Genomic DNA, 27324 nt, shown 5'->3' on the forward strand with positions numbered 1-27324 from the left:
CAGCAAAACATCCCCAAACGTCTTAAACATCTTTTTGCTGTATATGATCTAGAAGGACAGCTGTAAAGTAAGTGCTTATTGATCTGTTTATGTAGAGTAGTAATATAAAGTAATTAGCACTCTCATTGTCATATATCAATATTGAAAGAACGTTTGCACTATGTGAAGAGCTGTCATTTCAAATCCAATGTAGACCTGTATTAGAGTACACACATGTACACATATGCAGTGCTGTTTGACAGGTCCAGGAGAACATGTGCTGTTTTTATGAGTTTGTTCTTTAATATGGAATATGGAAGAAGATATCTCAAGCTACTGGCAACTTAACAACACACTATATAGCAGACCATCACTCTGAGTTTGTAACTTTCCTTAATTTAGTTTTCTGAAACTAAATTAAGCCATCACATATAATTTAAGTATAAGGTACTTTAACGTATTAGGTGTAACAACGAAAGCTTGATAGAATTTAAATGGCAAAACTGACTCTGAACATGACCTTCAGCAAAACTGGAAACTTGTGTTCCAAGGTTAGAAGACTTGGACTTTACCATCCTTCTTGCAATTTAATGAATTGCTACAGGATGATTTTAAAAATGTGTTACTTGCAGCAGCAGAATGGCCTGCAGATTCACATTACAAAGGCAGATTATAACAAAATAAGTGCTGTAAAACTGTAATAGTAACACTGCATTGCTAACAAACACTGTATTTTTAATTAATTAATAGCTTTATATAGGAAGTGTTAATTAGTGTTGAATCATAATCTTGGTATATTAAAATTTCAAGTATTGAAGAAAAAATAGAAAATCAGAATTGTAACTTTTTTTATTCTCCTCCACTATACAGAGACAAGACACATTGAAATGATGACTTTAAACTCTCTACCCATCTTTCTAATATTGATTAGTGGCATTTTTTGCCAATATGACTATGGTCCTGCAGATGATTATGGTTATGATCCTTTTGGGCCATCCACAGCAGTCTGTGCCCCAGAATGTAATTGTCCTTTAAGCTATCCTACTGCAATGTATTGTGACAATCTTAAACTGAAAACCATTCCAATTGTACCAAGTGGAATAAAGTACCTTTATCTTCGAAACAATATGATTGAGGCCATTGAAGAGAACACATTTGATAATGTAACAGACCTGCAGTGGCTGATCCTAGATCACAATCATCTGGAAAATTCAAAAATTAAGGGAAGAGTCTTCTCTAAACTAAAGAATCTGAAGAAACTTCACATTAACTACAACAATTTGACTGAAGCTGTTGGACCGCTCCCCAAAACTCTGGATGACCTGCAATTAAGTCACAACAAGATCACAAAAGTCAATCCTGGTGCACTTGAGGGGCTGGTAAATCTAACTGTCATTCATCTCCAGAACAACCAGCTGAAAGCAGAATCTATTTCTGGGGCATTTAAAGGTCTGAATTCACTTTTATATCTAGACTTAAGCTTCAATCAACTTACAAAGCTACCAACAGGACTGCCTCACTCCTTACTCATGCTGTATTTTGACAATAACCAGATCTCCAATATTCCTGATGAGTACTTCCAAGGTTTTAAAACCCTGCAATATTTACGTTTATCCCACAATAAATTAACAGATTCTGGAATACCAGGCAATGTCTTCAATATCACATCATTGGTCGAATTGGATCTGTCCTTCAATCAACTGAAGAGTATTCCAACTGTCAGTGAGAATCTTGAAAACTTCTACCTCCAAGTCAACAAAATTAACAGTGAGTTAAAATTGCATGTTTTCAATAACATTTAACACAGTCCAGAAAGTAATGGCTTGTGCAAGTATCTGGAATTGTTGTTCAAACAGTCTGAAGAAATGGTACTGGCTAACCTGTTAGCACATTGACATTTCTCTGACTGCTCCTCATATTAAAATTAAAAGACAGACATTTAGCTACCTATTTGAAGGCAGAAAATTCTGCTTTCTTTCAAATGTGGTTATTAATGGTCAAATCCTCATCTCACATAGATTAAAATAAATGCACTGAAATCAATGGAGGGTACTTATACAATTCAGAAAAAAAAAAAAACAACAACAACTCTGGAAAGAGTTTAATCAGTGTGAAAGATACTCAGAATTTGTAAGTCAACAAAAGATAACAGAATCTCACTACAGTATGTATAACCTTTCAGTGAAAGTACTGGAGGGGAGGACAGGTAATCCATAAGGTACAAAGCAGAGTGAAAAATACACAAACTAGCTGTTATTGGTTTTATTTGTTTATTTCCTCCCTTCCTTATCTTCCCCCTTACAGGCAGTATATTTCCAAATCCATCTTGAAATCCTAAGAGCTGCCCCATTGTTTCTTCTTTCCATTCCTGTTTTCCACATTATATGATTAGGTATCAAGCTTGTCTCCATTTAAACAAGATTTGAACAGAAATTCCTTCTGAAGTCAGTAACCCCACCTTGTATGAGATTGTGGAGGTTTCTACTGAGACAAGACTGCCTTAATCCTGGGGTAGGAGGGAGAGATACTATGGAAGTGAGCAGGCCTCACCTTCCCATCAGACACTCTCCAGCTACACTTCTGTAAGCAGAGACCTCTCATGGAGAGGCAGTATGGTCAAAAACAACTGTGTTTCTGTTGAGGGCTTACATCAACCTGCTAACTAATATTAACTAAATCAGAAACTCCTCCTGTTTACCTGTAGCCATCAGGTCTCTAGGATATCACTGTTAGCTAAAAGATTTAATTTTTCTTTATACAGACTTGCAACAAAATATTTTAATGCATATCATACCAGGCATAGGGCAACAATTTATTTTATTTTTTTTTAGTTTATCATGTGTCACATGTTCCTCAATATTTTGATTTTTTTTCCTGTATCTCATTTCCTTGTTTTGATGAAGGAAAACAAAAAATTAATGCTTCCCAATGAAATAGCAAGTATAGCAACCTATAGTGCTCTTTCAGATACTCTTCTGTTCCTGAAAGAGTTGATGATTTTTAATTTCTCCTGTGATAAATGAGGCATTTTTCAATGCTTAGACCAGCTGTTCTGAGCCTTTTTCAAGAGACCCAGGTACCAAGTTTGCTTTCCACTCACATTTCCAAGGTCTTCTGAGCAACGGTGACAGCAATTTACTTTTTCAGTGAAAGCAATGTTTCCAGAGCTCTAGTCAGTGGAGAAGCTGATGGAGTGAGGTGTGAATGCACTGGCTACTGCTACACTTTCATTGCTACCATATGGAATGATGCAAGAGATCTCTGATTTGTTCTTTTGGCTGAATAAGAAAATGTAGAAGACAAATTTCTTTGACTATCTAATTTCAAAGGCACAATATTATGTTCCCTAATATGCAAATTAACAATGTGGGGCATTTTGGTTTAAGAAGATAGCTGATACAGAGTGAGCAAACCCTTTGCAATTCTTTTCTCATTAGATCTGACCTTCATGTCTGAGTGCTACGTCTTTCTAAAAATTCAGTTGACTGATCTTTGATCCTCAAACAAATGACCACTTGCTTTTTAATAAAATATTCTTGTTTTCCTGAGATTTATGTAAGGTTGAAGGTAAACAAGGAAAGCTTCCCTTCCATACAATGGCCCATAATGCTGATATTATGTGAGAAGGAAACTTCTCTATTACATGTAATGATAGCTTGTCCTGAAAGGTCACTCAATTCAAAAGGCATAATTTCTTAGATTATACTTGCATAGCTTAAAATTTTCACTTATTTAGTTTTTCATTTGCTGTCATTTCCCTTTTTCAGTACACTGAGGGCTATAAATTAACATTTGTCTGAGAAAAAGCCCTACCCCATTTGATATTAGTAGAAAGAAAGGAAATATTTCTTTAAATCATTGTCCCTGAGTTTTGTTTTGATTTGATAGAGAAATTATGCATTGACATATCTAAAAAATTATGTATTAGGAAAATATCCTCATGTGAGTGACTTTGAGCTTGGTGAACAAAAGCTGATGAATGTACCCTCCAAAAGATTTGAAACAGAATCAGTTTCATTTCAGTGTGTTCTGTCTTCATCCCACTGTGAGAGGAGGAGGAACAGGCTAACAAGTAGGATAGCAAACTGGAATAAAGACAAATTCAGAAGAACTCCTTTGATCTCTACTAATAAACTGAAGCATGTGTGAAGTCCATGTTAGGTATCAACAGTATGCCCCATCACCTGTATTTGAACAAGTTGGATTTCCAAGCTAGTATGGGACCATGATGAGTTTATAAGTCTTTGCTCTATTCCTGTCTCAAGCCCAGAATGGAGAAGATTGGAGTTTCTGTTTATTTTTTCTGTTGTTGTTGTTGTTTGTTTGTTTTCTTAATATCTTTTTTAGTAATATCAGGGTGAAATTTTGTGCTTTGTAGTAACAATTGTTTGCTCCTATGCTTTAAGATGCCTTTAGGTTTATGTATGTATAGTATTTGTTTATACTGTATAGGTTTATGTATTATAGTATTTGTTGTTATTGATTATTCAAGGCAAAAAACCCTCTGCAGGTATAAACATCAAAGAGAATCAGTGATACAAGAAGAGAGTTCAAAGGCCCATATTTCATTTGCAAAAGATTAAGAAAAGAAGTGCTTCCACCTGAAGCACTAGCAAGAAGATATTGTAGGAATGGAGCATAACAAGTGGAACTTGAAAAGTTTTCAGAGAACAGTCAAAGACACATTCTCATAGAATAATGAAATTATTAGAGTTGGAAGGGACCTCTGAAGGCCATGTAGTCCAGCTCCCCTGCAATGAACAGGGACACCACAGCTAGACAAGGTTGCCCAGGGCCTTATCTAGCCTCACTTTGAAAGTCTACAGGGATGGGGCATCAACTACATAACTGAGCAACCTATTCCAGTGCCTCACCACACTCACTATAAAAGATATTTTCCTTATATCAAACCTAAATCTACCCTCTTGGAGCTTGGAACCATTTCCCCTTGCTCTATCACAGCAGACCCTGTTAGGAATCTGTCCCGTTCTTTCCTGTAGCTTCCCTTTAGATACTGAAAGGCTGCTATCAGGTTACCTTGCAGCTTTCTCTCGTCCAGGCTGAAGAGCTCCAGCTCTCTCATCCTGTCCTCATAGAAGAGGTGTTCCATCCCTTTGGTCATTTTTGTGGCCCTTCTCTGGACACACTCCAACAGTATTGAGTACTCCACATCTGGATGCAGTCCTCCAGGTGAGACCTCTCCAGTGCTGAGCAGGGAGGCAGGATCACCTTCCTCAACATGCTGGCCATGCTTCTTTTAATGCAGTCTGGGTTATAGTTGTCTTTCTGAGCTGCGAGGGCACATTGTTGGCTCATGTCCAGTTTGCCAACCACCAGTAACCCCAGTTTGTTTTTCTTTGGCAGGGCTGCACTCAGTCCTTTCATCCTCCAGCTTGTATTTGTAATGGTGGTTGCCTTGACCCAGGTGCACGATCTTGCATTTGGACCCAGCTTTCTGCTGCAATTCTGGCTGCATTTTGCTGCAATTCATTGTCTGGATCTGTAGCTGTTCCATGAATTTAATTACTCTAAGCATAGCTAGTTGTAAGATGCTTTGTGGTCTTCTATCTGGAACACCACACCAATCTCAGAGTGTTTTTTTTACAATGGTCTGTGCAGAAATGACTCAAATATGCTTACTATCGGCTTACAAGCCAGCAAGGATGATGAGAGCTGCTGATCCCAGTAAGCTTTTCTGCTGTATTGCATGCCTTAACAAGAAGTCTTAGCATAGTTAGTTTTCCTCAGCTTGAAGCTGCTTGTGCTCCTGATTTAAAAAGTGATGTACCTTTGCTTAGCATACAGTAAAATAAACAAAAAGAATTTTGTGTAGAAAATAAATGTATGCATGCTTCTATCTTGGTCCATTGATGAGAGCAGAAGATGAATCTGCTCCTTTTTATATATATTCCTTTTTATTGTATTCCTTTATATATGTATTTATTATATTCTGATTATTTGTTAAAATATCAAAATTTCTTAAGGGGACAGACACATTTAGTGAGAAAATAGCTGTTCAGATGAAAATCCAACTTTTATCCAATCCTTGTAACTATCTCTGTGTCAGATTCAAGCAGGAATTCTTTGTTGGCAAAATATGAATGTCACGCTGGTGGCAAAATTCAAGATTCATTGCCTCTGAACATGGATATTATTAATTCAGAAACATTTGTAACAGGAATATCTGCAACATTGATCACTGTAAGAAAGGAGGAAGTAAACTAGTGATGTTTCAGTGCTTCAGTCTCTTTGATTGAGATTCCCATGCAGAACATCTAGATAGCAGAATATCAGATGCAGTCCAAGTCCCACTTGTCTAATCTTTTTGTATTGTAGACAATAATTAGAATCCAGATATTTTTAATATGCTTCTAACAGCTGAAATTCTACGAACTGTATAATAAATTGATACCCACATGAAAAAAATGCATTTTTGCACTGAGTAATGAAACCCAATACCACTGAACTTCATGACAGTTCCTTTGACTTCAGTAAAGACTAAATCAGAATCTATTTCCAAAGTGTTTCCAATCTCACAAGCAGTCTGCACAGCTAGATATTTTAGTAGCACTGATAAACTTTATGATTTACATGTATAAGGTTTAAATATTCTGAGTACCCAAATTACATGTACATAGCTTATATTTCAACCAAATGTATGACCTTGAACTCAGAAGTAACAATAAGAAAAAATATGAAAAAAGGAAATTCAGAAAGCGTGTGGCCTGTGTGTGGCCTTCAACGAATGTGTAATTACCATGCCATTTTATTTTCCATGAATGACAAGAAAAGGAAAAAGAAATCCATATTAGAATTCATATTTATTAAAATCTTTACAAATTACACCAAATTACCTGGAAAGATCTGGATGTAAATAATTAACGGTATAGTCTGTAGGCCAAGCAAATTTATGTTTGCATACAACAAATACCATACAGATCTAATCCTATATCTTATTTTATATGGTTATATCCCACAAGAATTGACAGTTCACTAGAACTGATACATTCTAAACTGGAAGAGTATTAGAATTGATCTGCAGACTTAGTATTATTAATATTATGATTTTGACTGTCCAATGACTGTGCCACCAAGAACGTCCTTTATCTCTCACCTGTTGCAATTTCCATGAAAATAAATAGGCATTATCTTTAGCTCTCATCTTTCTAAAACAGGGTTGTACAATGCACAAAATCTAGGAAATTGTTTTGAATTTAGTGTCTAACTGGTGTACAAAATCGAACATTTTTGAAACACATTTCCTTAATCCTCATTTAAAACTTATGGAAGATACACACAGTTTTACTATTCAACATCATATCTCTACCTCTACTATCTCTAAAACATTACCTAGACTGTCATTCTTTAAAGATCTGCCTTTATGGACAAATATACACTTATACCTACTTCACACTAGTTCGTTTAATCAGTGAAAGCACATTACTGTAATGTTAGTTCTGGAAGAATTCAACTTAAAGTGAAAGACCCTCCATCTCCTTTAGTACAACATGTTTTCTCAAATGAGATAAATAGTCATACAGCAAATATATAAAAGCTGCTGTTTTCAAAAGCCCACTGGTAGTCAAAAGGGTTTCTGATTTTGAGAACCCTATATTTGTTTTTCGCAAATTATGAGTTGCAGTCCTCTGCAACATGAAAGCATTTTATAGCATTTAACTGATTACAAAAGCTGTAAGAAGACTCTCAGATTTCTTCTTCAGTATTGTATGAATCAAAGTGAACACAGATAAGAATGAAGGACCATCTTTGTAGAATTACACAGTGTGGTATATAATGGGTACTAGGCTTATTTGCATAGATTCTCTCTTGTGAATGGACCTTTTCTGCATGATACATATGTCGGTTGCTTTGAAAGTAATGCCTCTTATTTAATTTCACGAAAACTACAACAGATACAAAGGGCAGAATAAAGCCATTTGACAGAGAAGATTCTCAGCTACAAAGCACTATTTTTCAGCATAGTCACCACCACCAACTGTGCAGTTTTTTCAAGAGATGAACAAGAGCCTGAGTGGAACGCTTGTAAAAGTCTATACCAGTGGAGGTGACCCACAGTTGCTGTTACCACTGCTGAAATGGACCACCCTCAGCTTCACTGTGCTCACATCCACTGTTTGGTATCCATTAACATTGAGCAAACTTTGACAAATGTCAGTGGGTTCAACGTTTACTGCATAGAGGAATTCAGTGGCACCCCTTTACTTCATCCACACTTCCACGTCATAAGAGATTATGTCAGACTGCCCCTCTGCTGCCATATGTTGCACGGCAACACAGTGTAATGGAATATTGTTGGGAAAGTTCAACCTCTATTGCTGTACCACCAACATGTACCATCTGCCTCTGATGTCTTGAGCCAAAATAATAAAATGGGAGGCATTACTTTTGGATCATTATATACCTTGTATATAAGTGTGCTTATTTATATTGAACACAGAATTTTTCTGTTTTTTTGTTGTTTTTCTTTTTGTTTGTTTGTTTTGTTTTTTCCAGTTAATATTGTTCATAAGATACCAACTTCATTCAAGGTCTGCTGTGTTTCAACTGGATGGAGTCTATATATAGCATGATACATAAATTGCAATAAATACAAAAATTTTTCAAATATTTTTTACGTTTACTTACTTTGAAAGCCTGCTATTCTAGAAAGGTTCAGCCATACAATTTCAGCGTAATTCCTTCCTTGCTCATAGGCCAAATTACATTTTGAAAATAGTAAATCAAAATTAAACGTTCAGAAAACAATACTTAACAGAGAGACTCTGTCGACTGCCTGTTCTTATGGGTAAGGCCAAATCACAGTTTCAGTTGTTCCAGAAACTTTATTCAAAATATTACGTAGCACTGTTTCACATTTCCATCATAATGCAATCAGCGTAAGAGATTACTCCCTCTGCATCCCAGACTGTACTGATTCTTTCTTTTTTTTACTTTTCTGTTCTCTTCTAAGTGCCAGCCTGAGTCTGAAATTCTTAAATTCTGAACTTCTCACAGCTAGAGTGAGGAACCTCTTCAACACTTCTGACAAGGGGAAATTGTTTCAAACTAAAAGAAAGGAGATTTAGATTGAATATAAAGAAGAAGATTTTACAGTAAGGTTTGTGAGGCACTGGAACACATTGCCCAGAGGAATGATGGATGATCTATCCTTGGGAGACATCCAAGATCAGGCTGAATGTTGCTTTGAGCACCCTGATCAGCTGTAGGTGATCATTTCCTGCTCATTTCAGGGGAGCTGGAATAGATGACCTTCAAGGATCCCTTTCAACTCAGAAGACTCTATGATTCTATAATACAGACCTCTCAAGTTGCAGTAAACTAACAGGGAATTTTATCAGTGAAAACACATTAAATATTGAAAAAATTTCACTGGGGGTTCAGATTGGTTATTTAGGAGAAGGTTTTTCACTGAGATGGAGGAACGGGCTCCTCAGGAAGGCTACATTTTCCAAGTTCTGTTTGTCCTAATTCTTCATGTTTTTTCTCACTCGTGTACCCTTTTTTTCAGAGTTCCCATTGAGCAGCTTCTGTAAGGTTGTTGGACCACTGACATATTCCAAGATCACACATTTACGCCTGGATGGAAACAATCTCACTCGGGCTGACCTGCCACAGGAGATGTACAACTGTCTTCGAGTGGCTGCGGAGATCTCACTGGAGTGAGATGCCTCAGAGTCTGCAGTTCCCTTCTATGGGTCATTATTACAGGAATTGCATCATGATAGCTCTTTAAATTTAGGATACGTCTTAAAAAAAAGTCAATCTGCATATTATCCATTCTGTTTGTTAACATTTAGCATGCACTTGGCAACCTTAAGGAAATGTGTGCATATTTTTACAAAAGGTTGTTATTTAGAAAGCACAAGAATGACCAGATGTGGTGCAAAATATGCCTTCATGTGGTTAGTTAAGATGAGGGAAAACACTCAACCTGATAGAAATCCATGTTCAAGCATGCAATATGTACCATCTGGTACCAGACGTATGTAGAAGTCAGCTGGGTTTCATCAGAGTGCTGAGCAGTATGGGCTAGCCTGTGTAAATAGAGATTCTCCCTGCAAGCAATCCAGCATTCTTAATTATTCATGTCCATCTTTTGTTAAAGTGATTTAACAATATAAAAGCAGTTTAAAAATGTATGAAAATATTTTTTGGAGCTATTACAGTATGAAATGAATAGAATATGTGAAGAATAACAGGGAAACAAACATTTTTTTCAGGTCAAAAATTGTTTTCTTTTTGTCATACTTTCATTTAAATTTTCACTGAAAGATTTTTATCCATTGCTGATATAATTGTTATTTCAAAATAAGTCATATATACAAGTATTTTTATTCAATTACTTGCATGCTACTTTTAACCAGATTGTAGAAAATAAAACATAGTAAATAGTATTTCTGTGTCCATATCATTGCAAACAGTGTTTCCATCTTTTATAAAATGAAAAGAAAAAAATCCTTCAGGTTAAAATATGATAATCAAAGACATTCTATTTTGCAAAATTTATTGTAAGGTTAAATAAACTGTTTTCTCTACTTTCAAGTTTCAATATGTTTATAAAGTTACAATTTTACCTACTCCACCCCACTTGCATTAGCCATTAAGTCCTCATCTTCTTGAGGCTGCATTATGAAACATTGTGAATTAATTTGTAAGCGCTGTCAAAAGAATAACAAAATCTCTCAGAAGCAGCAGGCAACAAGTAAAATGCAACCCTAGCTATTCATGACAGAAAAATAGTAATGTACCTGGGAATGATTAGTCCAAATACTGTCAGCATCTCGGAACACGCACTAGAAAAAGTGCTAGTAACTGAGTGTCATAAATGACTTGCTTGCAAACACAGATCATCCCATGGGTGATATTTAGACTATTAAGCACTCAACCAGAAATTCTTGGAGTTTCCATAGTAAAAGCAGAAAGTATCATCTAAGAAAAAAAATCCAGACAGGATTTAGTTTTAGCTAGAGGTGAAATATGTAGTGTGTGTTCTGTAATATCCATTAAAGATGTTTAGGAACATCCATAAAAGGGGTCAGGAGGTATCTTACAGGTAAACTGTCTTCTCCTTTCCAAGCTATCCCTCTTCCTCTCTGAATATACTGTACTCCTCAGACCAATAATTCATTGCAGTTTTCCACTGCCAAACAGTGGGACAGAATCAGGGCTGCACAGTGAATGGGCAAGATGGCAAAGCAAAAGTTGCAAAAGATAAATTCAGGCTGGAAATGTGAACAAATTCTTCACAATGACAGTGTGAAACCCTGTTACAAGTTGCCCAGGGAGGCTGTGGACTCTCCATCTTTTGAGATTTTCAGAAAATGGATGGGCACTGCCTTGAGGAACAGCTGTGGTTTTGAAGATGGCTTAACTTCTATAAGGAGGTTAAACTGAAGGACCTCCACTATTTCCCTTAAACTTATTAATAATTTATACTACTCCAGGAATACTGGTAAGTAATGGGGAAAAATATCAGTTTTAACCAGCTCAACAGTTGAAGAGTTTTGCATTAAATTCACATGGAAAATTTATTGTTTTGAGTTCCAGTCCATAATTCAGATTCCCTGGATACTCGCAAAATCGTAACTCAGCTAACATTTGGATATAGATTCCATAGGTAAAAACTGTGGAAACTCTCCTCTGATGCCCAGATGTCTGCAGCTGGCCTGTTCAAGTCTGCTCCCATTCTAACACGTGTGAACTACTCAGTGCCAGCAGTGAAGTCAGAGGCCCAACCCATCTAACCATCCCATGTGCAATAGCAGTGGTAAGGATGCTTAGATGTCTACACAAAAATAGAGTCTGTATTAGGAGCTATTATCCCTATGAGCAGAGTGCTCACGAGAGACATCTTGGTTCCAACTTTTTTTGCAGATTTATACATTAGATGAAAGACTTTCATTCTGCAAGAAAAGAACTTAATTAATAAGCTATACAAAATTCACAGATAAATACCTTCTAAAATTTTAGTACGTACTGTGAGCAGTTAAAAATCAGTTGGCAAAGAGGAAAACAAGAAAAGCTGAAATTGTGCTTTAGGACGCTCATCTTGAATGAAGGAAAGTGGCTGAGTAAATAATAATTTTATTATGCAAAGCACAACAGCCTAAAAAGAAAAAGCTGGGCACTCCTTACCACACAGTAGTCTGCAGAGTGAGAAATTAAGCTGTGCTTATGAGCAAGACATAAATTTTTTTTTTGTCCATATCTCTGCCTTGCTGTAACTAAAAAGTGTTTCTGAGATACAGGGATCTTCCTGATGAAAACAACTTGAACAAGTTCAGAGGTGAGACTGAATCACTCAAGACTGTGCTCAATGAATCACATAAGCTCTTTGCCCTGAAGTCTTCAGTTTGCATTCTCTAAATTGCTATTAGTTAGATAGCATTTACGGATCCTTAAGGTTCTACATATACAGAATCGTGGAGCTGTTTATTTCCTCAAGGAAAACCATCCTCAGTGACATTTTGAACAAGTGTCTGAATTCATTACTAATAGCAGTCTAATAATACTTTCAAGTGTTCATGAAAAAAATAGCACATGATTTAAGAAGGTTTATGAATTCTGCCTATGCCTCCTGTCAGATTTTGTGATAAGGGTTTACTCAGAATAAGATTATTCTGATTAGCATGTAGGCCATGTTTTTAACATTGCAAATACCTGTAGAATCTCAGCAGTGGAGATGTCAAAAAACAAACATTTTGTTCACAATCAGACTCTCTAAATCTTTCTCAAGAGACAGGTATGAACGTTGATTAGAGAAAGTAGTTAAGTCTGGGATACCAGTGAGAATGGAAGCACGTTTTTCTTGTCACAAAACATAACCAGCTGCTTGCTAATATGGCATTTTCTAGATTTAAGTTTCTAGCATTCAACAGACATGCAAAAACTCACATATCTTATATCCCTTCAGGATATCCCTTGTGGACCTTCTTGATAGCTGCACACTGGGGCATAGCTCATCGTGGTATAAGCTGCCTATAATAATGTATTTTTTTAATAGATGGACAGGCTCCTTGCTTTGATTGATGCACCAACACACAGAAAAAGACACTGCTATACTAGTTATTAGTGACTTAGAGAAGTTCTATGCCAGAAGTTGCAGCTCCTATTATCTTTACTATTGTCCATCTATCGGTTCTTGTATTGCTTAGCCAGCATGTAAAACAACTGAAGAGGTGATCAAATTGTCTTGGAGCCTTTGGACATGCAAAGAAAACAGGCTGTTAGATTTAATTGTATGGATAGCTAGGCTGTATAAAAGAACATTTTTGTGTCTTGCGGCATGAGGTAAAGTGTTCAGGACAGCAGTGCTGTCTGATCAACCTGACTAAAGAACACATTCCAGAAATTACAAAGACACTTTGAAATATACTGAATAGTGCCTGTAAAAATATCTAGTTCTGCTGAAGATAATGCCTTTATTGAAACACGCATAAGACTGCAGACAGAAGTACTGTAAGTTTTTATAAATGTCATACCTTGTAAACCAAAAAAATAATAAGCTGTCTACAAGATAAAGAAGGCCAAATGCTGTCTTTCAAAATTTGATTTTTAATTTTTTTCCCATGAACTTTTTGATATTTCATTGTGTATCTCTGCTATGCATCTTATTCTGTCAACACATTTGCAAGGTAGATAAACAAATGTTTCTTGAACTTCACATTTAGACTTAATGATTAGGACTATTTTACTGTCAAATAAATAAACATGAAAGCTTGTGAGTTCTCAAAAGAATACCAAACTTACGTCCAACATCACATTGATTTTGAGAAATATTTTTGATTCGAAGTATAAGAAAAGAGTTGTTTTTTGTTTAGGTAATAAAAGTCATCTCCTGCAGGATTTTTCAGGCCCACCCGAGACTCAGAAGATGAGAAGTGTGCTGTTCCTAATGAAATCCACAGCCTTGACACAAAGTGTATATTACCCTTATAGTGCAGAAAGGCACTAGGCATTTTGTTCTGGAATTCACAGCAGCTGCTGTGATTAAGTGGAGAATCACTTGATTCTCCCGTAGAGCTAGCTTTCTTAAAAAAAAAAAAAAAAGTGGTGTTGTGCTGAAGTGCTTGTTGAGGAGACTTTAATCTACACTATAAAGGCATTGTTTCAACATGCTCTATATGAAAGGATAATCGGTGACTGAAGTATTCATGCTGAGTGAGACTGTAGCTTCAAGTCAGGATTCTGGAAGAAAACATGAGTACTTTGGAATTGCCAGCTGTTGAAAATTATGTCTAACCAGACTATTAAAAAATCACATATTCTTCGTTCAGTATTTCCCAAAGAGTATCTGCATTAAAAATTAGACCAAAATATATTACAATTAATGGAAATTGAAGTACAGATTACATTTTCATATACTTATGCCATTTGGATTTTCTTTCAAAATACTAAAAAAGCACCTTATCCTTGAATTTCTCATCTGCCAGAATCACTATAGTAGAGTTTAGTAGAGTTTTATTATAAAAGGACTCCAATATTTTTTTCATTAAGATGTGGGGGTACTCTTTTTTGAATGGCTTGCTATTTCTTTCAGAACACAGAACTTTCTAGAAGTCTGAGCTTCTCAGAATTCATCACCTTACTATGGGAATCTAAAATGAAGAAGTGTTCAAATTATTTTACATTTCTTTAACAACAGAACTAAATAAAAGAACAAAAGAAACACTAATACTGTGCAGCCTGTTTTCGCTGTATTTATGTGACCTTCAAATATTTAATCTGATATTTTTCAAAACTGTGGATATAAATAATAGTCACTGAATGACTAATGCATGCTTTAATTTACCATTAGTTGCCTAGCAAATATTAATCATCTAAATAGTTACATGCAGGCCCAAGAACTCAATGTATATTTGTAATTTACAAATGCATAATTTGGATATTTAATTTAAGATACATTTAGCATATAGGGTTCCATATCTAACAATTTAAAAATCAAGTCTCTGATATTAACATAGAATGTATTTGTTTCAGTGTTGAAATTGTTGAAAACTTGAAAACAAATTAAGGTAAGAGATGAACAGCTACATTTACATGACAGGTAAACTAAACCTAGCTAATCAAGGTAAAAACCAGATCTTGGCATCTTATTGTGGAACTCTGCTGTGTCATCATGGTGAAGAGTTCAAAACAGAAAGAAAACAGACATCCAAATCATTCCTTAATGAAGCATGTTTGGAAGAGATCTGTTCTTCCCATAGAAATTGAATTCTTTTCCATAGTTACTTGGTTCTGAAATTTGCTGCTCTGCAAGGATGTCTTTAAGCTGAGCTATTCAGAATCACAGAATCACAGAATCACAGAATCACCCGGGTTGGAAGGGACCTCAAGGATCATGTAGTTCCAACCCCCCTGCCTAGCAGGGCCACAATTCAGTTCTCGCTGGAGGTTTCACAAGGGAGTTCCCTCATAACAGAACTTGTGGGTTGAGATAAAACTATTTACAAAGATAGCAAAAAGGAGGAGAATAATAGTTACAATAATATATATAGCAAGTGAAGCAAAAGAAATTGCTCACCACCCACTGACTGATGCCCAATTAGCCCCCTGGTGAGCAGAAGAGATAAAGATTGACTCCCATCTCCTTCAAAATTCCTTCTTCATGATATTATATGGTATGGAATATCCCTTTGGCCAGTTTAAATCAGCTGTCCTGATTCTGTTCCCCCCAGCTCCTTGAGCCCTTAGCTGAGAATGGCTTTGGCTCTGTACTACACTGCTTAGCAGCAACACATCGCTGTGTCACCATCATTGTTTTTCTCCTAGAACCAAAACATAAGCACTATACTAGACACTCTGAAGAAAACAATTGGATCCCAGCTGAAACTAAGACACTGTTTCAAGCAACAGAAACATATCACCAATACATGCCAATCTTCAGAAATGAAAGAGACAGGGGAACCCAAATAAATGTAAACATGTGGTTTAAGCAGGCTGCATGACAGTATGGAGCTGCTGAGTACATAGTGAAAACTGACTGAACTGAGTGTGGACTTTTTTTCTTCAGATTTTTGAAGCATCTCCATCTCTGTAGTCATCCTGAAGGGAATTTTAAAACATTTTACAGGTAAACTGATTGTCCTTTGGGGCATGGCATACAACATTTTAGTAAAGTAGTAATGAAAGTAGGCATACTGGATGGCAGTCTTTGTTAAATGAAGAAATCCACAGGGTGAATTAGATATACTTGCAGTATATTCTTGGCTTTGCTGGTAATGATCTACACACATGCCTGATGTTTAACAGACCTTGCTTCATACTAAATCTGAGACATATGGCAGCCATTATTTAAAGAAAGCAATGCATTTCTTCCCTGTCAGCAGTGTCAGTACTGAAGCAGAGCAACTGCTCTTACAGAAGTCTCAGTTATCCTTATCTCCTGCAAGTCTTGATAGTCTCTTTTTTAGCCCTTCTAGTCTTTGTCAAGCACATGAGTTGTTCCTATTCCCAAACATATCCACTACTCTGCTCAAGAAGATGTCCACTACTCTTTGCAGTTACTGGTGCTCCTCACTCTCCTTTTTTTTTTCTTTTTTTTCTGACAGTCATTAACAATGTGAATTGCCAGGATAAATATGGAACAAAAATCTTATAATCATTTCAGACATACTCCTTAAACTGTAATAATCCCAACAATTTATTTTTAAAAGACCTACAGAATCCACAGAATGACTATTCATAGGATTTTTGTTGTAATCATATTTGCATTTCCTTTTATTATCATGCAAATATGATCTTGGAGATTGTTTATCATCTCAGGCACATTTTGTGCTTCACTGATTTTTTGACTGCCCAGCTTCACAGCTTAAGAATGACTCTTGTTGAAAGTAAGGCCTTGGAAAGTGTCTCAGATTGGATCCTCAAAATGTAAAGTCTCCCAAACCATTAGTCATTTTTTAAAATCTTGGCCATGATCTTTTATTAGCCTGTAAAAATTTATCACCGTATATTGCACCCTTTAAATAATTAATAGCAACTCCAGATGATGGAGAATCATGCAAAACAAATGTATGAAGGAGAATTTGTGGGCAGTCTTGATGGTTTCTTGGAAGGTAGGCCTTTCTGTGATATCTGTTTGGGCACCCAATCATGTGTTCCCAAAGCGCTCTTTCCAAAATGTTTAAATGCATGTGAGAATGCATATTATAGTCAACATAGGCTTTCTCTCCTAATTTTGAGGACTTTTCTCTCCATTTTTTTTTCTGCTGTTTGTATTAAAAAAAAAAAAAAAAAAAATCTTGTTAAAAAATTCTTGAAAATAAACTTGCTGTTTTTTTTTCTCCTGGTGAATCACAGAATGGTTTGGATTAGAAGGGACCCTTATGATCATCTAGCTCCAACCCCCCTGCTATAGGCAGGGACACCTCCCTCTAGACCAGGATGCTCAAGGCCCCATCCAGCCTGGCCTTGAATGCTCCCAGGGAGGGGGCATTCCGAGCCTCACTGGGCAACCTGTTCCAGTGTCTCACCACCTTGACAGTAAAGAATTTCTTCCTAATATCCACTCTAAACCTGCCCTCTTTCAGTTTAAAACCATTTCCCCTTGTCCTATGACTACATGCCCTTATAAAAAGTCCCCCCAACCCCCCCCCAGCTTTCCTGAAGACCCCCTTCAGGTATCGGAAGGCTGCTATAACATCCCCCTGGCGCATTCTCTTCTCCAGGCAGAAGAGCCCCAGCTCTCTCAGCCTGTCTCTGTAGGGGAGGTGCTCCAGCCCTCTGATCAACTTCAAGCGAGTACAGGTCCTCCTCTGTACTCGCTTGAACAGCTCAATGAAATACCTGGTCTCCAAATCCTCAGAGGTCACATCATGACATGCTTCTCCTTTGCCAAATAGCAGTTTACCCAAACAGCTCCACTGTCTGTCAAGGTAAGCTACAAGTCCCTCTGCCTAGGACTTCTGTGATAGCATCATAAACATCTGTACATGATCAGCAGGTTAAAGGAAAAATTCAGACCCTCCTGAAGCATAAGAATAATGAATCTTTCTTGTTAAATGTTAAATGTGCAACATCTGGCAGCTTGCAGTGGAGTGTCACAGCAGATATCTGCCACCATTACTCACTGTTTTAAACTTTTCAGTTCAATGTTTGTGAAGGTCTTGACTCATTCCTTAATGGTGAACAAATCTCAAAAACTCTGTATCCATTCTATATTCACTTCATGAAGATTTAACACAAATGCAAACCAGATTTACGCGGTGCTGGCTGGCTTTGACAAGAATCACAGATATAGTTTTCATCGTCCAGCCTCCTTAAATCAATTGTAACTGAACTCACAACTATTTTAACATTCATACTGTGGTGCTTTTCACCTCTACCCATCTCCCTTCCATGGAGTTCAGCTGACCAGCTCTCTGGTCACTAGCATGTAGCACGACGACTGCTGCAGGAGGAAACATTCTAAGGCCTAGTTCTTTAAAATGGCAGTCATAATGAGAAGGTTAGTATGGCACATTTAATTTTTTGCTTACAAGTAGTATATCTGCTTAAAGCTAGAACTTTTATTTTTAGGCATAGGTGTAAATGTAAGAGATGGTTAAGAGTCTGAAGTTCTAATGGAGTGAAGCACTTAAGCACTTGTTTTCTTTTTAAGCCCGTGCTTAGGCTACATCAAAATAGTGGGTAATAAGGATGTATTTTTTTCCCTAAACAAAAGCAAGCTAGTACAAATACGTACTTGTCAACAAAAGTTTAGAATGTTACAGGCATGTTAACATTAGCCTTACTGAAATCAGTGGAAGCTGAAAATGTACTTAAGGGTTGATTTCCTTTTATTTATTTATTTATGTCATTTTTGCAGAATAAAAGAATGAGAATTAAAATGAAGATTAGGTTACTAGATATTTCTAAAACCTCTTTTTAGACATTCTGAATTTGGGAATCAAAGTATGAAGTATTATGAAATAAGTTATTGGAGATTTTATTACTAAAAAAAATTAGATTGAACTGAATTAAGTTTATTATATGTTTTATGATGAACATAAACTCATAAAAGCTTTGAGGATGTATTTTACATTTCTAGCATTTTCATTAACTTTTCTTTTAAAATACTTATGCTCTGGCTTTGAGCCTGGCTAGTTTTTCTGATATTTATCTGTTACTTTTCGTACCAGAAAAGAAAACAAAAATCTCCCCAAAGTATTTAATGTGAGAAATATGCATCTATGCTTTAGAAAGTGATTTGGCTGGAAAGAGTTTACTTTAGATCAGTGATAAAACAAGATAATTAATTGATGCTTACATAATTAAAAACAGACCTCACTGCAGGAGGCACTGTGGAATATGATATCTCAGTAGAAATATATTCAAAAATGTCTCAGAAGAAAAAAGAAAAGGCATGTTTTAATCCTTAAAAAAATGAAAATATATGTTATTAAAAAATTCTTAGCAAATGCTTTTGCTATTTTCTTCCCCTAATCAAGAATTACATCTTTAAATGGCAAGGCAGCATCTGCATTTAATCAAAATCAAATAAAAGATTTCCGTAGGAACAGATGGCACTGTTTTTAATGCTTTGTGGCCAGTTCAGGTATTATGAGAATGGATTATGATGTAAGCAAGCTTTGTGTGTAAAGTATAATTTGACAGAAGTATTGAATAAAGGAACACTTTGTGTTACCTGTTTCATCTAGACCAGCTCATCTCATCTGCTAAAATGTAAGAATCAAATGCCTTAAGCTCTGCGGCTGCTTGATGTTAAAGGCAGGATTTCCTGCCTTTTCTTGTCTAGGTGCTGAGGTGCCTTAGCTATTTTAGGGGTTAAAAGCTGTAGTCACTGATGCGTATATATTAGGCTGTATTCATAGAACACGGCTTGTAGCCTGACTCAAGCTATTACAGCCTAACAGCAGTGACCAATAGAAAGGGGAGATCCAAGAAAGCTGAGGTAAGCCCAAAATCTGAAGCAACCTCAAATTAGGAACAATAGCTAATAAGGTGTGTATGGTAATACATCTGGGAATGTTAGCACATAATTCAAGTTTTATATGCTATTAATTCTTAGGACAGGAAGCAAACACAGTGGTTAGCAGCCAAAGGCTGTAACAGTGATTTCTAACTGGCTGCAGACAGCTTCAGGAACTTGACTTACAAGGTAAACTACTTTATATTTATTTTAAAAATATTATTTTTATTATGATATCATATTATTATGAATATTTACAGAGTGAGAAGGTACCATTTCACTATGTAAATTAAATATGTTATACTTTAGAAATATTTTATTTGCCCTGTTTTGGAATAATTCCAAATAGCAGATTCTGAGACTAGAAGATCTGTAGAATATTGCACTTGTTACTGATAATAACAAAAATGAAAACTATTAACTGGCTGCATATGATATGCTGCAATTAGCTGAGCTGTTAATCTTAATGTTGCACTGGACATAGGAAATAATTCTCTTTTTACTTAAATGTTCTTTTTCTTCCAGAACCAATCTCTGTATTTTGACCAGAAATCTCAGCCCTCTCTTGCTCCTGCATTTCAAAAAGCAAACTAGATAATAGAGTTTGTGAAGCACTGTTTTTGTGCTACATAAATATGTCCTGTTGGAGCAAATGATCACTGATGATCTTGTTCATTGTTTAATGGTGAAAAGGATTAGCAAAGCAAGTAATTAAGTAGGTGAAAAAGTTTCAAAATGCATGAGTGTACACAAGATAATTCAGTTAGCACTTGCCTTTTTTTTGTAATTTAGATCAGGCATTTGTTTTGCCTCTTTGCTTTAGAGAAGAAAGTTCATAACTTTGAATTTGAAAGAGAAAGGGAGGAAGGGAAATGGAATACTCAAACATATTCCCTCCAAGCTTTTTAAGAACATGCCCAACAAACAGCTGTTAAAACATTCTTTGATCTTTCACTTTTATGTGATGAGAAAAGATCTGGAAAATCTGATCCAGATGCCATTATAATTTAGAAGAGAGGAAAACCAGAAAAGATCATATGATTAATTTAAAAGGGAGTAACACAGACTACAAAGGTATTAATATCATCACAGTATTGATAGCATTATTGAAGATTATAAGTTACATAAACTAGCTTACACAGAAAGCTCTGTGCAGGAGATTCTAAAATAAATACATTTATAAGAAGGACTGATTTAATGTCAGAGACACGCTCCATTCTTTTACATCTTTGAAATGATCCCTGCATGAACATCAGTTAAATTTGTAGCCATTGTGAAAACTAAGTTAAATCAGGAAAATATTCAACATATAATGCTGAACTGTCTATACTTCATATTACTATTTAGGAAATGCCATAGGTGACAAAATTTGGCTGTTTATAAGGGAAATATTATTTACAATGTAATAATGCTTTGTTAATTTGGTATGCTGTTAGAGAGTTCTCTTGAGACAACTAATTGTTTTTTTCCCCTTCTAAGGCAAATGATGACTCTAAAAGTCTGTCCAAGTCTTTTGCTATTATTCATAGTCCATTCTGTGTGGACTCGAACTGTGAGACAAGTTTATAGTGAACTGGATCCTGAGCATTGGTCTCACTACACTTTTGAGTGTCCACAAGAGTGTTTTTGTCCTCCTAGCTTCCCCAATGCATTATACTGTGATAACAAGGGACTTAAAGAAATACCTGCAATCCCAGCAAGAATTTGGTACCTCTATCTTCAAAACAACCTGATTGAAACAATTTCAGAGAAGCCTTTTGTTAACGCCACTCATTTGAGATGGATAAATCTGAACAAGAATAAAATTACCAACAATGGAATTGAGAGTGGTGTGCTCAGCAAGCTGAAAAGGCTTTTGTACTTATTCCTTGAAGACAATGAGTTGGAAGAGGTGCCAGCTCCATTACCTGTGGGCTTGGAACAGCTAAGGCTGGCTAGAAACAAAATCTCCAGAATCCCAGAAGGAGTCTTCAGCAATTTGGAAAATCTCACTATGTTAGATCTGCACCAAAATAATTTGTTGGACAGTGCTCTTCAAAGTGACACCTTCCAAGGACTCAACAGTCTTATGCAACTCAACATAGCGAAAAATTCCCTCAAAAAGATGCCTTTAAGCATTCCAGCTAACACACTGCAGCTGTTTTTAGACAACAACTCCATTGAAGTTATCCCAGAAAACTACTTCAGTGCAATACCCAAAGTGACTTTCCTTAGGCTGAACTACAATAAATTATCTGATGATGGCATTCCCCCAAATGGGTTTAATGTTTCATCTATTCTAGACCTACAGCTGTCTCATAACCAGCTCACTAAAATTCCACCAATCAATGCTCATCTCGAGCACCTTCACCTTGATCACAACAGAATCAAAAGTAAGTGTGTATCATCAGCGATATCTCCAAGAAGTAATTCTTTTAAAATGGCTGCTTAACTTCAGAAAGTACTTGTTGAAAGCAGAGATTAAAAATGTGCAATGGGTTATAGGGAAATAAGCAAAAGGACCTCCCAGAGGCCAATTTTCAATTCTGTTCTAAAATATGACAAACAAATATGTGTATTTGAGTAATACCAACTTTTGAAAAATGTTCACTGGGATACAGAAAAAAATTCCTTGTAAGCAGATCAGAAGTAGGAGGTTTAAGGATTTTTTTCCATTTGAATTTTGATATATACACACCAGTGACCATTTTGTGAGAGAAAATTAAGTTTTCACACAAATATGATGAGAGTAAACAAGCAAGAAACAACAGTAAAAAAATAAGGGTAATAGTTTGGGATGTTCAATGCACATCTGTATAACTGTCATATTTCCAAGTTTTGTGAGAACATTAGAGTAATTAGAGTAACAGAATCGCTATATTTTCAGCTGGTTTGAGAATCTCTTTGTCCACCTAAATTATCTATAGGGACTCTTAAAACAGAATAAAGTGTAGGCTGTAGTCAACACAGTCTATTTTGAATATAACTAAAGTGTGGCTATTGAATGTTTCAGTTCTGAATATCCTCCCCATATTTCCTTTGTGTGTGTGTGTGTGTGTGTGAATAAAATGCTGACTTCCAGATTTTAGTCTTCCTTGATGAACAGTCTTTTAATTGACTTTACAGAAGCTTTGTCCCACTAAGGTTTACCTCTTCAAACATCATCATATAAATGAAACAAGGTTATATTCCTAAGGCAGTAGAAGCTTTTCAAATCCTAACTGTGCTTCTAACAACGTTTCCAGCATCTAGGTACACCAGGAATGTTCTGGTAAGGTATACCAGGTAGAGTATCTGCATACAAGTCCTGCATATCATAAATATTTCTGATTACTAATCTGCAGCTGCCTTTTGCTAGCCAGTACAGTAAGCTGTTTCATGCCAAAGGACAAAATCAAAGTGGTCGCTTTCTAATTATCACCGCCAGGTCTCCACATTTGTCTTCTTGTCATGATTTAATTGAACAAATTGTTTTCTATGTTGTGTTACTAAAGGTAACAATTTGGCTTCTGTATGAAAGAAAGACATATCAAAGGAGGATAGCTACTAATCATTTAATTAATTCTGGATTTTGGAAATCAAATGCATGAAAATTGATAAATACAGAAGAATTTTGTGCAACTGGAACCTTTTTAAGTGGTCTGCAAGGAGTCTAACAGTTAATTAGAGTTAAGGCTAATGACATATGCTGCTACAGAACATATTTCTGTGCCCTCTGGTTACAAAGGGATTTATTTTAATTGCTTCACTTCAGGGCCTTAGGTGTAGACTTTATCTCCTGTCACTTTAAATGGACAGTGAACTGAAATCATTGGAATGTAACTTGCCCAGTTAAGATGTGTTTCATGTTTAGGTAGCAAAGAAGCATTTGTGCAGCTGCCAGATTATTTTCCTTTCTTAAGTTTTAAAGTAAGTTTAAACCATGAAAAGTAACCTCTCTAGTATCTGTAAACTGAAGTCTCATTTTCCAATGACACATGAATATCCATGAGTCTAAGTCACAATGATTTTCCACAAGACTTATATTTCTAAATGTCTTTACCACTTTTCAAATTGAACATTCATTACTTAAGCTCTTTGAAATTTTTCTCTCAATAATTTTTTCCAATGAAGTTTTATTCTTAGCAGCCATGTAAAAAGTCGTCAAACACATATATTAAAAAAGTGATATATTAAATGAAATAGTGGTCTTATCTAAGCTGTATTATCACAGGAGTGTAATTGTTCAAGAGGTACTATAATGAACATAGGCACCATTGCACAATGCTTTGATGGGTATTTTACTGCATGCAAGGAATTTAATTCTGTCAGGCAGGATAATTAAGTTGTGTCATTGGTCTGCAGATTGTTCTTAAGCACAAGAAGACAATGGTCTGTCATTATTTCAATGTAACAAATATAAAGAACTTGAAAGAAAAGTAATTGTGAAAGCTTGGACCTGATTTTTCCATAAAAAATCCATCTGAAGATTTACTTATGCATGCTTAGTGTGACCTCTTCTACAACATTAACTCTCAGATAGTCCTGCATAGTTGCTAGTAGCTATTTTCTTTCCTCTTGGTTGTTCGTAGTTACACTGTTGGCACCGCAAGAGTTCAGACACAAAAATTTGTTTGTAAATATTGTTTGTCCACTTTTTATTGCACTGAAGCCCAGTGAAACCAGTGGTAATCTGGTCTTGATGAAGCCAAGATTTTGTTGTGTCCCTTCACCAAGAATCCCACTGCACTACAGAATACAATAGTACACAACATTTGGAAGCGAAATCAACATAAAACAAAAACCAATCATGGCTACAGCAGATAAGCATCACTCCTGTTTCATCATTAAATTATAGCTGTTTGCATATTTATTTATGAGGTACAAATGCGAGGCTGTGAAATGTCCTATCATGGGATAGAGAGTGTTAGAGGAAGCAAAAAGAGGTGAAGGCATGAAATGACAATGTAGAGAATGAACAATGGTAAGCAGATGGCGTTACAATGTTATCAAAGGAATGATAAAAGGGAGCAAATATTACGTTTCCCTGGGGGAATGTCAGAAGGCTGAGCTAGCTCCTTTGAGATAATACTGTTCTATGCAAAGAAAATTGGAGAATTCCTTGGGCCAAGTAGCAATGCCAATGTTTCAAAATTCATTTTAGGATATTTGGAAGAAAATGGTCTATGTTCTAGATCCTGTCTAATTGTCAGACTCCTGAGATATCACTGTTACTGGCTTTCTTGGTGAAAGAGCCCAGAAAAATACAGATAGCTGCTGTTAATTAATACAAAAAAAGGAAAGGGAGTCCAACTATTTGAGCATAGTAGGTGCTGCTAGATGCTGTAATAGTAGAACAGCCACACACTCCCACTCCTATATGTCCTAATACACCCATCTTCTATATCAACTCACTTTCTAAACGTTGAGACGTTATAAATTTATACTGGAAAAAGAAGCAGGATCTTTTGTAGCTCTTCAGCAGATGTAGAGTAGTAGCCAGTAATGAGGATCTCTTCAGTTTTCCCCAATAGCAGCTCCAGAGTCTCAGTGTAAATATTATGCTACTTGTCAATAATACTGACCACAGATGAATTTGTCTTATTTAAAACAGCCATCCAAGATTTTAGTATGTACTTTAAATTAGTCATTTAGTACTCCACAATTCCAGAGGGAAATTCATCCTATCTTTAAGAGACACTAATCAACTTTTCTATGAGTCCAGTTCTCTCCAGAGTTTGTAAATGGAACTAAATGGTTTTTTTAGACTGACACTATGAATCAGTTCCTTTGAGGAAACAATACTAATGTAACTTGATTGCCCTGTCCCTCCTTTTGCTGGCAAAATTCAACAATAAACCTACGAACCCAGGATTGAAAGAGATAAAGGCTTTTACTCCTCTGATAATTTGGGTAGGATTTACTATTTATATGATAACAAAACCACTTTATACTACATATCATCAAGAAATCCCTTTATAGATGGTTTTCTCATATTAAGGCTGGAATAATTAGCCTAGTGAACACGATTCCACTGTGATATTTCCTAGATCAGAGAACACAGAATTTTAGAATTCATTTGAAGCCATCTTGTCTTCTAAGGATAGCAGTGCTCTTTGGCTCTTTGAAGTGCACTGTGACCTGAAAAGACAAATATTGCCTGCTATCCAGTATTGATTCATTTGCAAAACTTTTTATAATTGCTTCCATAATTGCTTCCATAAATGCTTCCATAACCTTATTCTTAAACTTCCTGTTTCATATCTTCACACAAGAAAATAAATTGTACTTTGTTTCTTCCAACGCTATCAAATGTCTTATAAGAATATTTAATGCATTAATCAAATTTCACAACATATGCAAAGAGATTTTCTTAGAATATTTCTGATAGACTAGCTAGATGTATATATCCAGTCTCCATGACAAAGACAAAGTCTTTCAAGACATTGCCAACATCTGGGCAGTATTAGAAATACTACTTTTCTCTTTGAAAAAAAACAAGAATCATGTTTTTTGTTGTTGTTCTTGTTGTGGTTGTTCTGTCATACAGAACATTCTGTTCATCTTCAAATGAATTTGGAGGCTGTAATCAGAAGATATGTGCGTATTATTGCATATCTCTGAAGAAAGATCTTCAAAATTCCTCAGCATTAGCTTTGTTCTGCCTCTTGACTCTGAGTCTGTGAAGTCAGAGTTATGTCTCAAAATATACTTACTGGTGTAATTGTCTAAGCTAGTTGGTTTTGTCTCTGTCCAAGATGAGATTATATGTCTAGCACAATTTGTTCACAATTATAGCGTATAGCATATAGTTAAATATGTGATTCACTGCTCTAAATTACATTATCTCAATGTACATTTCTACATTAACAAATGTAGATTTGTTAATTTGGTGTTATTTCAACAAGAGGAAGTGACTCCCACACAAACATCGGTGCAAGGTTGTATTCTTTTCTAAGGACATTTTAGTTTTCAAGAACCCTCCCCCTGGAAATTCACTAACATGTGTGATCTACATTTTCAGGTGTCAATGGTACTCAGATATGCCCAGTCTCAATTGCTGTAGCAGAAGACTATGGTCTTTATGGTAACATCCCCCGCCTTCGTTATCTTCGCTTGGATGGAAATGAAATTCAGCCTCCAATTCCTTTGGACATCATGATCTGTTTCCAGCTACTTCAGGCTGTTGTCATATAAACATGATGCTATTTTATATAAACATAATGCATAATGCACTCTTGTGCTGTGAGAATGCTAAGATACAAGTTTTGCTGGAATGAAACTTGTTTAACTCAGAAATCAAGAACAGTTTTATTTTGACTCTACTTTGTTCTTTGCTTGCATCTTTTCTGCAGCTGAAAAGATTGTTCTTCTTTTAGAAGAGATTTTGAATCTACAAAACATTCTTAACACTTGACCTAAGAATTCCTAATGCAAATATGTAGAAAATTGTC

General features: G+C 35.9%; 2 protein-coding genes across 2 annotated transcripts; both read left to right on the forward strand.

Moving 5' to 3' along the window:
- Nucleotides 1-869: 869 nt before the first annotated feature.
- On the forward strand, nucleotides 870-9663 carry LUM (lumican; the record flags this gene model as incomplete). The annotated part of the gene is made up of 2 exons (XM_079533252.1): nucleotides 870-1746; nucleotides 9509-9663. The coding sequence occupies 2 exons, from the start codon at nucleotides 870-872 to the stop codon at nucleotides 9661-9663; spliced, it is 1032 nt and encodes a 343-aa protein (XP_079389378.1).
- Nucleotides 9664-21395: 11732 nt separating this feature from the next.
- Nucleotides 21396-27067, forward strand: KERA (keratocan; the record flags this gene model as incomplete). The annotated part of the gene is made up of 2 exons (XM_079537306.1): nucleotides 21396-22284; nucleotides 26895-27067. 2 exons carry the CDS (start codon nucleotides 21396-21398, stop codon nucleotides 27065-27067), a joined length of 1062 nt encoding a protein of 353 aa, XP_079393432.1.
- Between the last annotated feature and the right edge of the window lie 257 nt (nucleotides 27068-27324).

This window comes from Tetrao urogallus, assembly GCF_951394365.1.
Source record: "Tetrao urogallus genome assembly, chromosome: 1".
Taxonomy (NCBI): domain Eukaryota; kingdom Metazoa; phylum Chordata; class Aves; order Galliformes; family Phasianidae; genus Tetrao; species Tetrao urogallus.